The 15,141-nt window shown below is 41.4% G+C and overlaps 1 protein-coding gene across 1 annotated transcript in view; it reads left to right on the top strand.

Moving 5' to 3' along the window:
* The window catches only part of LOC144768077 (solute carrier family 2, facilitated glucose transporter member 1-like), a 61,214-nt gene extending 56,689 nt beyond the window's left edge, over nucleotides 1-4,525 (top strand). Inside the window, exon 10 of the mRNA XM_078651464.1 lies at nucleotides 656-4,525. Coding sequence (XP_078507590.1) covers nucleotides 656-892 — 237 coding nt within the window. The 3' untranslated portion in view covers nucleotides 893-4,525. The remainder of the gene's footprint in view (nucleotides 1-655) is intronic.
* The last annotated feature ends 10,616 nt before the right edge of the window (nucleotides 4,526-15,141 follow it).

Genomic DNA, 15,141 nt, shown 5'->3' with positions numbered 1-15,141 from the left:
CATTCACCCCCAGTGTGTGTTTCCTGACTAGGGAAGACCTGGTCTAGCAATTCGGGGTGGACTGTTCCCATGAGGAACAGGGCCAAGACTGATTTATATATGGCTTGGTCCAAACTGGGGTGGCGAAGTGAGCTAAAGAATGATGGCCCATCAATTGTTTCCTGTGCTTGTGAATGAAGTGTGAGCCTTTTGATGAAATTGGATAACTGTCATTTTTGGGTCAAAAATTGAGTTTCCTTCAAAATGTTCTCCAGAATAGTCATGAGTGTGCTGTGTGATTAGCATCAGTTGTGGGTTGGGATTAGCTTGATGCCATGTTATATACCTTGAGTGTGTCTCTGAATTTGGATTTACTAATGCATGCCAAATGAGGATGCACCTGTGTCTGACCTGCAGAACCCTCTCCAACCTGCCGGCATTATATTGCCCAAGGTTAGGTAAAATTAGTGAGAGCTAGATTTATGTTGTTTTATCTTGTGGGGAATCGTCTAATGTTTTCCCTACTACCACAAATTTTCCCCTATCCTCGTTATTAACATTGGATAAGTATGTGTTTGTCACCCTTGGTGGACAACTATTATAAAATGTGCAAATCCGCCCTCACCATGCAAACATGCTTACTTCGTTTCATCTTCTTTTCTTTAATATCAAACAGGAAGGCTGTGGCCCTTATGTCTTCATCATCTTCGCTATCTTGCTTCTCATCTTCTTCATCTACACATTCTTCAAAGTCCCAGAGACCAAGGGACGGACATTTGAAGAAATTTCCCGGGACTTTGAAAGATGCCCAGCGGAACAACCTGTGGAGAAAGGTCCCGGTGAGGAGCTGACAGACATCAAGAAAGCTGATCCAGCCATAAATGGGGAGCCACCATGTCCTCCACCGGTGTGAGAAGAGGCACTACTCACCATGACCTCATCAAAGTTGTAGAGACTTGTTTCAATGGCTGGAACTTGTTCGGTTGCAATAATGTTATCAAAATGGCTGGTGGTGGAAAAGATGCATTACAACATGTTTCAGAACAAATTCTCAGTGTCCAATGTAACACTTTAAAAATGTTTCTGTTCTGGAGGGTGGGACAGATTTCCTGCCTGATTTGGGCAAATCTCAAATACATCCGTCAAAAAGAGCTTCTGAATGTGATGGCAAATTTACAGTTCCTCTGACCCCTGCGGCCTATTTAAGAAGAGAAATGTTTTCCTGGAAGACACAAAGAACACTAGTGAGAAGAAACAACCTCAGGATCCAAATTTTGCTTCGGAAGGGTTTTAAGGAAGCAGGGCAGCATTCCAAGAGTGTAGATTGCCTTGTTCCCAGGCAAATGCTTGTTGGCACCTTTGAAATGAGATTTATCTGTTGGAGCAAATGCAAAACAACTGCATTTGACATCATCGATTGCAGGTGTCATCCATTCACCCTTGTGAAAATTGTCAGAGGGCAAGAGATTTGGAATCTCCATACAAATGGCGATAAAAAACAAAGCCACAACTGTTGGTCAACTAACTCCTCTGACATGAAGCTGCAAAGAAAGAGATCTCAACTTGATTTATTGCAAAATATATATCATTTTATTTTTATGATGTAATGTTAATGGTGTTTATTGATCTTAAGTACTTACGGCGCATGGAACCAGACGTCTTTGCTTTATTACAATGACAGAGTGAGGCATTGATTTACGACTCCCTACTTCGTCAGCTCGCCTATAGGAGAAGATGTAATGAAAAGAGCTGATTGAAATTGGCATCAATATAACAGTGTAGTAATATAACTCTCTTAGCACACTGCTGGTCAATAGTCAGATTTGCAATGCCTATTGCCTTATTTCTGGTGCCCTCTGATTTAGGGATATATTTTAACTGTCTGTGGTGTTTACGTGTCTCTCTGTGTGTGTGTGTGTAGGGGGTGTTTGTGCTAGTGTGTATGTAATACAGTTTTGCATATGTTCCTTGCAGCTGTCTTGGTCTCTGAAAATACTCTGTGATGTATGTATGCCAGGCAATTATCCATGTAATATTATTTCCTCTTTAAGGAACTTAGCACAGTACAAACAGTTTGACAACATAAACAATCACTGCCATAAAAATATATATGTTCAAGAAATCCTGAAGAGAGATCTAAAATGCACAGACCTTCACATCTAACATGGGCTTCGATTGGAATTCCATAGAGCATGTTATCAAGCCCATTATTGCCGCTTTATCGGCAGTTTTCTGCCGATAAAGCAGCGATAATTTTATTGCCTTGCTTGATAATATGCCCCATAGTGTCTATTAACTGTGTTAATAAACTACGTTCATTAGCGTTGCATGAACGCCTGTCAAAACTTTAGTAGCTACGGGTCTTGATGTTTATTACCACATTCTGGCAACCAGAGATGTTTCTTTTATTAATGAAGATGTAACTCAGTCACACTTACATACAATTCACCAGAAAGTTGCTGTTATCTGAGCACAATTTAGCTGATTTCATTATTATTTCATAAACAGACTCAGGAATATTTTCCCTTTTAATTGTAATACTCTAATTAACCAAATATAGCAAGTGGCAGAGAATCTTCAAGCTCTGTAAATTGTTGATCCGAACCTCACCCCACTACATGGAATCTTCTTCCAGTGTGGACTGAGTTTAAGGTCAAGTTGCAAGAAAGCAGAAAATTGAGCAGATGATACCACCTGCGCCTAAATTTGGTGTATGTCTGCCAATGAAATCCAGCACTTCTCAGGGAAACAAAACCTTAAATTTAGGGGTTTAAAAAGTAATCTTTACAATACTTCAATTAAATTTCAAAGTCAAAGGAAAGCGTTGGTGAGGATCTGAGAGAGTATTCTGAATATTATCTAGAACAGATTCCTTTCTGTATAAAGGTCAGCTCTGGCCTTGGACGCTTCGGTGGCCAATGGGGAGCGTGCTCCACCAATTTATTTTAAAATTTCACAAATGTGTACAATTGTGAGCCCTTTGTCCCACTAATAAGACCTTCCTCCAAAAGAAGGGTTCTTTGGATATTTATTTGATATTCAAGGAGAGGCAGTTGCTCAAAGTCAGTCTCCAAGAGATGTGAGTGAGAAAGAGTTATGTAGTGAAGTCCACCAAGCCATTAAAAGGTGAAATGCATTTGATGAAATGCAGGAAGTTCAATATTTGTTCTTTGCAAGTAATGTAGTGAAAGATGCTTCTAGAAGGTTGTAACACAAGACTTGTAGAATGTAGATATTGAATCAGATGCTATAAATTAGTCTGGGTGCTAGTATGTTTTCATCTTTAAATGGTGGTGATGTTTTACTACACCTTTCCACTGTATTTGTTGTGCCTTAAAATCTGCTGGTGCTAATGTGCGCAATCCTACGTTATGCAACTAGTTCTTCTAAATGTTGTTACAATTGGGCACTATGACTTTTTAGAAGTGTAATTGGTAACAAGATCTCCAATTTAGCATACATTTATCAATATGATTTAAGAAATGAAAACAACAAAAATGTGTACGTAACAACTATAATTTTTCTGTTTTTAATTTATAAAAAAAGAGCTGGTGCATGTTCAACGAGGTGAGGTAAAGATATAATTCTAGAATAACATTTTTCAAAGGATTTGAGCTCACAAACTGCAAAGAAAATAGCTGATAAAATGAATATTTTATGCACTTAGTTGATTGTAAGGCAAAATATTCTTGGTTGTTTTGGGGGTATGTCAGAAAGCTGCATTGTTAATATGCCATGGGGCCTTGTTGAACTAATTCCATGTTTTTTTTATAACTCTTCTTTTTATTGTATTCAACAAACTACAGCAAACTAAACCCAGCACAATGGGAGGCTAGTCTTTGAGCTGGTAAGCTGTAGTTTCTCTCTTCCTAAATGAATCAATCTGCAAGAAGGCACAAGAAATGGAAAACAATGACCTAATGTAAACTCTACCTTAAAAAAGATCCTTGCAGAGTGACTACGCAGAGAGAAAGGGGGGAACCTGAAAAAGAAACTCCTTCTTGGCAACAGTAGTTACATTTTCTGCAACCCAATGACTTCACACTGGTGAATTACTTCAACCTGTAATGTCTGTATTGTATCAAATGCATATAGCATGTACATAGACTATATATTTTTTATATATATAAACACACACACATACACAGAAATATATTTATATGTATGAATGTATATGTATTACACTTATAGTCCTTCATTACTCAGAAAAGTCTCAGACAAACCGTGAGATCTGCAAAAGTGGATTTAATCTGAACGATGGCTCTCGCCCGACGCGTTTCGGCCAAAGTCTTTCTCACAGGCCAGTGAGACAGACTTCAAGTGGGAGCCACCGTTCACATTAAATACACCTTTGCAGATACTCAAAATGTGTCTGCAACTGTTCTTTGTTTTTACCAAAGAACTATAAGTGAAATTTTGAGAGCCGCCTGAATCCGTTGTCAGAAGAGGGGGAGGACAGTTGGACTTTGCTTGATGTATATATCTCTCCATAGCTATATCTATATCTATATTCACTGAAAAAACCATAGGTTTCACACCAGTTATAGTTAGATGGACATTTTACTCATACAAAACCATTGAAATTCCCCGTTATAGTTAGTTGTACTCACTATAACTCACGCGCCCGCAATCCACTGCTGATGATGTCACATATTACATCATTCATGACATGGTCAGTGACATCACTGATGACATCACTGATGACATCTCAAATTACATCACTGATGACATCACTGATGACATCATCCATGTGAGAATCAAATACACCTCATCACACACTAGTATAATCTTTCATCACTCACTGTAAAATAGAAAGTACCATATTTGAAACCATTGACACACCAATAGAAATTTCTAAACACCCACTCAGTTATTCATAGAACTATACACACATCTAATCACTTACCTATAGATTCAGTGTTATATGCAGTGAATAATCAACAGAACACTGTCAAATATACTTGTACGCCTATTTCAACATTACACACCAGCACCCATTGTATTCACTTATAAAGACATTCTTCTGACTTATGCAAACAATTGATTATACTTACATTTACTCACCTACACACTTATACAAACACCACTTCATCTATTTATATAGATAGTAACTCACACTTAGTGTGTTATAAAATCACGATTACAAGTATACAGTTATCCATATAGTGACTCATACAATCACTAAGTCTTAGGCACACTTAATTAGATATAACTGTCACATACACTGCCTTTTTTTTCAAGTTTAATGGAGATGTACCATTGAGAGAAATATTTCATCACCACCACACCCATAAACATATACACTCACTGAAACAACTGTTATAACATGTAGTCTTAACCTCATATACCTACTGAATGAACTATTCACATATTTTTTGGCAATCACACCCTGCCCCACCAAACCACGTGGATATTCATTTACCCATACAAATACTCAGTTAAGAAACCAATAACAAATATAGTCTTTAACATAGCAATTAAGACAAAACAATAAAGACTTTCACACAGTTTAGTACCTACACATTATATATAGTGAGACTCTACAAATTAGTCAAGGAAACAAGCAATGACACTGTTACTAAATCCACCATCCACACATTTATATTTATATATCCACTCATTCTTCAATGCAAAGTAGTGTATTTATAATACATATTTAAATATCAAAGCAAACCACATTCACTGGATGATGTCATCAGTGATGTCATCAGTGATGTCATTCGAGATGTCATCAGTGATGTCATCAGTGATGTCACTGACCATGTCATGAATGATGTAATATGTCACATCATCAGCAGTGGATCGCGGGCGCGCGAGTTACAGTGAGTACAACTAACTATAACGGGGAATTTCAATGGTTTTGTATGAGTCAAATGTCCAGCTAACTATAACTGGTGTGACCCCTATGGTTTTTTCAGTGAATTTCAAAGGTTTTTTAAATGCTAATTCCTAACTATAACGAGTGTGAAACCTATGGGGCCTTATTTACGAGCCCCTTGCGCCTCCGGAATGTCACTTTTTGTGACGTTCGGTGGCGCAGAAGACTGAGTGATATTTATCAGGCAGGACTAAGCCACTTTTTGTGGTGTAATCCTGCCTGATAAATATCAGTCCCTTTAACGCAGTGTCCTGCGTTAAAGGGGCGTGCAATGGGTGTTGCTGGGGGCGTTTTTCAGCAGTATCCATGGACTTGAGTAATTTATAGCATCCTCAAAGTCAGTCTTTCGAAAATTCCAAAGTATAGGACATGATAATCCAAATCCAAATGTTTCTCAAGAAAAGTCATAAAACGTGTCCGTGGGTCATATCTGCCCAAACGCCGATATTCCGAACGATTGAAAATGACTTTTCTTGAGAAACATTTGGATTATCATGTCCTATACTTTGAAATTTTTGAAAGACTGACTTTGAGGATGCTATAAATTACTCAAGTCTGCCAGAATTGTGTGGGTAAAATTGATACCTAGTCACTTTGAATAAGAATGTACTTACGACTCGTCTAACATTTGGAAGAAATATCTAGTTATATGACAACAGGATACCGACATAACTTGAAGGAAATAAGAACGCCCTGAAGAAGTTTTGTTGTACAGAACGAAACGCGTCGGCTGGCTGTGGAACATAAACTTAAGGAAAATAAAAGCATTTGAATATACATCAAGATTCAGCGCTTCAATAAAGACTCTAAGTGATATGATTTGATTGGACTTGTGCAAGTGGTGCTGTGACAAACTTTGGAATATTCTCCACTACTCTCTACTACTCACTCTCTACTACTCCACTACCCTCTAATACTCACTCTCTACTACTCATTCTCTATTACTCTTCTACTCTCTCTCTACTACTCACTCCCTACTACTCACTATCTACTACTCTCTACTACTCACTCTCTACTACTCTCTACTCTCTACTACTCACTCTCTACTACTTTCTCTCTACTAATCACTTTTTACTACTCACTCTCTACTACTCTCTACTACTCACTCTCTACTACTCTCTCTACTACTCACTCTCTACTACTCACTCTACTACTCACTCTCTACTACTCACTCTCTACTACTCACTATCTACCACTCTCTCTCTACTACTCTCTACTACTCACTCTACTACTCACTTTCTACTACTCTCTTGTATTCTCTCTCTCTGCTACTCACTCTCTACTACTCACTCTCTACTACTCTCTACTACTCACTCTCTACTACTCACTCTCTATTACTCACTCTTTACTACTCACTACTACTCACTCTCTACTGCTCTCTACTACTTACTCTCTACTACTCTCTACTACTCACTCTCTACTACTCACTCTCTACTACTCACTCTACTATTCACTCTCCTACTCTCTACTACTCACTCTCTGCTACTCTCTCTACTACTCTCTACTACTCACTCTCTACTCTCTATTACTCACTCTCTACTCTCTACCTCTCTACCTCTCTCTACTTCTCTCTCTACTAGTCTCTACCTCTCTACCTCTACCTCTCTACCTCTACCTCTCTACCTCTACCTCTCTACCTCTACACATCTACCTCTACACCTCTACCTCTCTACCTCTCTCTACACGCACACATATACACATATATATATGCATCTATATGCATATGCATTTGTATATATGTATGTGTATATATATATACATACATATATAAACATATATAATCTGCATATCTATATAAATACAAATATAAATGCATATATACATATATGCATACATATGCATGTTATTTACATGAAAGTTTGAAAAATACTAATAAAAGCTAAGCTAAAAAGCCACCTCATTACAAACAGAATGGCTTTAACTTAAACGAGGGCGAGATCTATTGCATTTCCAATGCTTGTTTACTTTGGTTCCATCAAGAAGGCATTCAGATGTGTCACACATTTGCCATAAATTCTGAATGTTAGCACTCTAGTTGCTCATTAGATCACTGTAGGAAAGCTAGTGCTCACCAGGGAAGTCTGCTGCTGGTATTCAAAGTGCATGTTTCAGTCAGAATTTTTTTAGTGAAATAGAAGAGGATTTGAGAAGTCAAAATGTGCGCAAATTTTTCTTTATTCAGCACTAATCATAATTTCTATGGCAAAATGAACCCCCTCATTTTGTTCCTTTGCAAATTAAATGTTTTAAGTGTTACCACTTCATTCCAATCAAGATGACTTAAGGTGTGCCATACCTTTGTCATAAGTAAGACTGTTATCGCTCTAGTTGTTCTTTAGAACACTCTGGGACATTCTGTCATTGGGCTATACTTTGGCTACATCTGGGGGATATTTGTGCTACATTTGGGCTCTTTTGTCTCTGGTGGTCATCTTGGGAGACTTATTTGTTATGAAGTTTCCTAATTTCCTCATTTACTACAGTCTCCTCAGTAGGAAATACTTTCAGTTTTCTACTTGCCATAAATTCAGAATGTTAGCACGCTAGTTGCTTATTAGATCACTGTAGTAAAGCTACTGCTCACCAGGGAAGTCTGCTGCTGGTATTGAAAGTGCATGTTTCAGTCTGCATGTCAGAATTTTTTAATGAAATAGAAGAGGATTCGAGAAGTCACTCAAAATGTGCCCTAATTTTTCTTTCTGAAGCACTAATCATACTTTCTATGGCAAAATGAAGCCCCTCATTTTGTTCCTTTTTAAATTACATGTTTTCAGACTTACCACTTCATTCCAATCAAGATGGCTTCTGGTGTGCCATACTTTTGTCATAAGTAAGACTGTTAGCGCTCTAGTTGTTCTTTAGAACACTCTGGGACATTCTGTCATTGGGCTATACTTGGGCTACATCTGGGTGATAATTGGACTACATTTGGGCTCTTTTGTCTCTGGTGGCCATCTTGGGAGACTGCATGTCAGAATTTTTTAATGAAATAGAAGAGGATTTGAGAAGTCACTCAAAATGTGCCCTAATTTTTCTTTCTGCAGCACTAATCATACTTTCTATGGCAAAATATACCCCCTCATTTTGTTCCTTTTTAAAATAAATGTTTTATGAGTTACCACTTTATTCCAATCAAGATGGCTTCAGGTGTGCCATACCTTTGTAATAAGTAGGACTGTTAGCACTCTAGTTGTTCTTTAGAACACTCTGGGAAGCTGCAGTAGAACACAAAGGAATCAACTGACAGTCTCTGTTCTTGTTGGATGTACATGTCAGACTTCATTCTCACATGACTGAGAAAGATAATGTGAATATACAGAAAATATGCTTTCAGTTTAGCTTATAGATTCCCTTCCAAACCACTGTGGGAAACGCATGAGATAATAGTTTTCTTTCAAACATGATTCATGATATCCCAGCAGAAGGCTTTTTCACATGGTAAAATCACCTTAGAACACACCACAATTCCTAAAATGAGTATGATACCATCAACAAATGATTTATAATGTAACTAAAGTCCTAAAACAGTCTATTAACTGCAATGCTTTTTAATGAGGTGCTATCATGTATATTGGTCCCAAGATGGCTGCCAACACTTCTTGGATGAAGTGCTGACAGCCAATCAGATCTCACGATGAGATGTGTGGTTAGGCTCCGCCCAGATATATATATTTTTTTCTTTTGATTTTCTCAGGAACTACTGGAGGGATTTACACCATTTAACCAAAAGGGTGATCTGCGTACCAGACCCTACCATTTCCTCAAATTTGGTGTAATTCCGTTCAGCGGTTAGGGCTGTAGCCGTGTCTAATCGTCCTATGGAAATGAACACGGGGAAAACACGTTTTGGGACCCCCCTTTTTTCTCAGCCCCCGCTTGACGAATCTTCCTGAGACTTTCAGGGAAGGAGCGGAGCGGGCCATCTTCTTTGAGAAATTTGCGAAGATTCAACAACCGGTGCCAAAGTTATTCCCAATAGAATGTTGCGGATTTCCTATGGAAAATAGGTCCTAACTATAACTACCTACTGGCGACTGCCAGTAGGTAGTATTTATATATAGATATAGATATAAATACATAAATAAAAATACATTATGATTTAGAGGAAAGGGGATATATGGAGATACATGTACCCAACACAACATTCTATTGCAGGGCTTGAAAATGACATCCTCTTGGTGCAATGACTGATCGTAATGACTAGCGCTTGCATTAGAGTATTATTGGGTATGCAGAAGAAGGGGTGAGACTTTGAAACCTTAGCATTGTAAAGACAGTTCTACCACTAGAGTTATTTTTGCTTATTGTGGCTGTTTAGAGCCATGGCTTTTGTGACTGCAGCTAACTCCCCGCCTCAGGTTTGTAGGGCAGAGGTTCCCAGTCTTCAGTCTGCACTGTACTTCGCACAGTGCACAGTCAGTGACGTAAAGAAACTTGAGGGACCCCCCTAAAAAGTACCTGTAGGCTCCCCTCCCCAGCTCATCACCTACAAGTTTTGCTGAGGTGGCCCTGTGTAGCTTGGGCCCCCCCATCGGCACCTTGGGGGCTGTGGGAGGCTTATGTTATGTCACTGTCCATAGTGTTTCAAAATGTAGGTGAAAGCGAGAGCATTAACCTCTTAAGTCCTTCCAATTTAACACAAGCTCTATTGTGTTTGTAGATTCAGTCCTGTCTGTCCAGGTGCATCTGTGATAAGGACTATTGTAGTAAACATTGTCACTGTATGGAAAACAAAGGCAAGATGGCCGCGGGTGGGTTGTGGTGAGCAGTCGCACCAGAACCTCTCTCCTATCTGGCATGCTAGCTTGAGAAAGCTGGCGCTGGAGCGACAGTATTAGCCCCCTCGGATGGCTCTGATCCTTAGACTTTGTCCCTAACTCTGCACGGGACAGGAATGCAAGACTGGGTCCCATTAATCAAGGCGATGGGATGCTAGAGACGGCATGGACAGATATCAGGTACTCGGATGACCTCGGAGACCTGGTGGTAGCTGAGCTTGGGAGGCTGGCTAGGAGATTAACGTGGAGATTGAGAGTTTTCGCAGCCAGCCTGCTCAAGCGAGCAGTGAACAGTGCAGTGAATAGTGCGGTGAATAGAGCAGCACTGACAGTTAAAGAGCGGAACGTTTGGTACACAATGCCGCCAAAACCTGTAAAACCTGTAAAATCTGATAAGAAGAAAGCGAAAGATCCCAGCGAGGCGAGCAATCTAACTCCCGCCGCTGCAGCGACTTCTAACATGCAGAAATCACAGTTACCGGCAAAGAACCCTGGTGCCATAAGGAAGGTGATCGAGCCCGCTGTCAGAAAAAAGACGGATTTAAAAGGAGATCAGCTCGGCAGAGTGGAGACCGCTACGACGAGAGAGCGCACCAAAAGAAACGAAAAGCCTGGGATGACTAAAAACAAAGGGACCCCTTCCAGACAGCCCACCTTACCAGAATCTTTCACCCGCCCGGGTAATCCAGGCAACCCAGAAGGATTCGCCAGCAGAAGTTTATGCGTCTCCGGTGCCCGCGGTGTTACAGGAGCAGAGGGGGAGCCCGAGGGTGTAGGATGGCAGCAGAACGTCCTCGTGGACGCAACAGCAGCGCCAGCAGCGGAGACAGGAGCTGAGAGCGCTGAGAGCGCGAGAGACGCTGAGGCATCGGTTGCCAAGCGACCGGCTGGGCTGACTTCTCCGCTTCCCACGAGCCCCATGCAGGACGCCAGCAGAAGCAAACAGGAGGCAGCAGACGGAGCGGAGATGGGCGCTGGAAAGAGGGGATTAAAGGAAATGTCCCTGAGGGGTCTCCCCACAGAAAAGACTACCGCGGACAGTGAAAATGGTAAGAATGCGCATAAAGCAAGTGGGGTGAAAGGGCAGGAAAACGCCGACATGCTACAGGCTATAATGCAGGTGGAGGCAGAACTAAGTGCTAAAAACCCTAATCCCACATGGGGGAGCTCGGTTAGCTTGGTGGCTGACAACCTAACATTTGGACACCACACGGAGAAAGAGAGGGAGGATCTATGCTCGGTGGAGGGGGAACACTTCTTTTCAGTGGGCGAGGACTCTGACTCTACTCAGCAGGAGAGGGAGATGTCAGATTCAGAGGAGGAAGGAGAGGTGGAAGGAGAGGTGGAGAAGGAGGAGGTTGAAGAAGAGGAGGAGGATGAATCTTGGGTGGCCTCTACCTCTTCTGAGACCGACATAGACAAAGACAAAGAATCTACATTAAAAAAGAAGCAGTCTCTGCGACGAAGGCACGAAAGAGGTGCTGAGAGGAAGCTGGACTGGGATTATTCGGCGACATCACAGACGTATCAAGAGGAGTCAGAACCAGGTCTAGATCAGGACGATGCTTTGGGAAAAGTATTTAGTATGCTGAAACAAATACAATCCGAAGCAAGATCCACAAGTCGTAAAACGAGACAAGACTTCAAGAAAATTCAAACGACGCTTAGGAAGACAAATAAACTGTATGAAGGGCTGGCTGGGAGAGTTTCTGAGGTGGAGGAGAGAACAGGCAAGATCGAGGATGACTTTCGCAGGTTTAGCGAATTCAAAATACAACAGGAAAAAAAGGCGGATGATATCCTCTGGAAGATGGAGGATTTTGAAAACCGCCAGCGGCGCAATAACGTTCGAATTTTGGGTGTGGCAGAAGGGCTGGAGGGGCAAGATCCAAGGGGTTTTGTGGTCAAGCTACTAAGGGGTGCTTTCCCGGAGTCCCAGTGGCAGTGGGAGGCAGAGGTACAGAGGGCACATAGGTTCCCCTTTGTCCAGCGAAAATCATATGGAGCTGAAGGAGGGTCAAAAGCGCCACTCCCCCGTGCAATATTAGTGAACGTTGGCAACTTTCTACTCCGAGAGGAACTTATCCAGAAAGCCAGACCAGACAGCAGAAGAACGGCGGAGGGTGTTACTTTCTTTACTAGGCCTGACTTTTGCCACGTGACAGTAGAAAGGAGGTGGAGGCTGAGGAAAATGATTTCAGAGTTTCAGGCTTTAGGATCTGAGGCGTATTTGCTATTCCCAGCCAGGCTGAAGATTGTTACAAAGGGCAGGGTCAGGATGTTTATGTCAGAAGTGAAAGCACAGGAGTTTATTCAGGAATTAAGAAGGGCGAAGAAAGAGGGGCACTGAGGGGAAAGGCATTGCTATGGGACTTTGGGACTTGATAGTTATTAGACTGTAGAGAGGGGGGGCACACTGGAGATGATGGGAGAGGGGTGCGACTAACACAACCAGGAAGCGTCCACACATAGGTCATTGCTGACCTATTTGCCTGCAGGGGGAAGGGGGGGAGGGGAGACAGGGGAGGGGGGAGAGGGGGAAGGGGGGAACCAAAAAACAGCTGAAATGTATGGTTTGGATATGGCAGTTAGCACACATTGATTATCTATTTTTTTCATTGACTACATTTTTGAGTAAAGGAAGAGGGAGAGGGAGAAAGTTCGGAGTGGGGGAGAGAAGGAGCGAAGGAATAGCTGGGTTAGGAAGGGATGGTTTTGTTTTCTTTAATACACAATGTCATGTAGGTTAGTCTCTATAAATGTATGTGGGCTGAATGATTCAAGGAAAAGGGCGAATGTAGCAGCTTATATAAAAACCCTACAAGTGGACCTAGTATGCCTACAAGAAACCCATATAGAGGAAAAGCAGATTTATCTGATGAATCAGTTAGGGTTTGATGTACTTGCTGCCAGCAGGCAAGGATCTAGGACAAGAGGTGTTGCGATACTGGGGAGGAGAAGGGATGTGAGGGTTAGAAGAAAGAAAGAAGACCGGTGGGGGAGGTGGGCTATTGTGGAGTTAAGCATTAAAGGCCTCAATGTAACATTAGTAAATGTATATGGTTCCACCGAGGATGATCCAGAGATATGGCAGTTTTTAGATACTGAACTACCACAATGGCCCGAATCAATAATATGTTGTGGTGATTTTAACATGCATGACCCTACAAGCTCATTTACGGGTACAGGAGTGGCATATAATGGTAGAAAAAGAAAAGTAAATAGGGCTATTGCAAACATGGTTAAAAACAATCTCCTGGAAGACCCCTGGATAATGCAGCACCCACTGTTAGATGGAAGCACTTTCTTTTCGGCACCTCATCAGGTGTTGGTGAGATTAGATTATTTTTTAGTTTCAAGGTCTTTGATTCTGGGGACACAGATCGAAAAGCAGCCAAGGATTATCTCTGACCACAGTCCACTAATTCTGACAGTTAAGGTCCCACAAGTACAGAGTAAGAGGCCCACTTGGACATTTGAGAGGAGTCTTCTTCAAGACCTCGAGTATAGGAAATACATGGAAGGGTGGATCAGGTCCTATTGGGAGATCAATCACGGAACTGCCTCTGTAGGGCAAACCTGGGATTGCTTTAAAGCAGGTGTCAGAGGGGAGACATTGAGTTATGTGCTGACCAGACACAAGAAAGAGAGGGTAAAGAATGAAGCTATCCGACAAAGGATAATTACTGAGGAAGCAAAGCTAGTTACTGCAGTACAATCCAAATCTAGCTTGGAAAACATACTATTAGCACTAGTAGCATTGAGGGCAGACGCAGTAGAAAGTTTCTCGAAAAAACTCGCAGAAAAATACCTGGCTAAGAAGGAAGAGGCCTTTGAGTGTAGTGAGAAAGTGGGCCACATACTTGCGGTTAAAGTTAGACAACAGAGGGCAGCTGCGGAGATAAAAGAGATAATGGATCCAATGGGTGTCATTGTCACAGACTCAGATAAGATCAGAGATGTCTTTAGAAGTTTTTATGAGAAATTGTATACACAGGAAGATACAGAGGGAATAGTTGAAATAAGGAATTACCTTAGAGGTATGTGCTCACCCTCTGTCACAAGGGAAGAAGGAGAAATGTTAGAATCTACCTTAAGGCTGGAGGAATGTATCGATGCACTAAATAGTTTACCATCAGGGAAGGCGACCGGACCCGATCAAATTCCGGTTGAATTTTATAAAGTGTTTCGTGATTATCTGTTAATTTATATGTTTGAGGTTATGTTATTTGTACAACAAGGGGGGCAGTCACCAGATTCATGGCGTGGGGCCGATATAATTGTTATAGCTAAAAAAGGGAAGCCCGCAACCCTTCCTGGTTCCTACAGACCCATTACGCTAATGAATTCAGACAGCAAGGTTTATTCTAGGATGTTGGCAAAGAGATTAACAGGTTGTATAGAACACTTGGTGAGTCCATCTCAGCATGGTTTCATACCTGGGAAGGGCACGGCACAGCACGTCAGAACTCTGATCACCATGATTGATGCGGCAGAAGTCACAGG

This window comes from Lissotriton helveticus, chromosome 7 (genome assembly GCF_964261635.1).
Source record: "Lissotriton helveticus chromosome 7, aLisHel1.1, whole genome shotgun sequence".
NCBI lineage: Eukaryota > Metazoa > Chordata > Amphibia > Caudata > Salamandridae > Lissotriton > Lissotriton helveticus.
The sequence above is the reverse complement of the archived record's forward strand: the minus strand, read 5'-3'. Positions and strand labels throughout refer to the sequence as shown.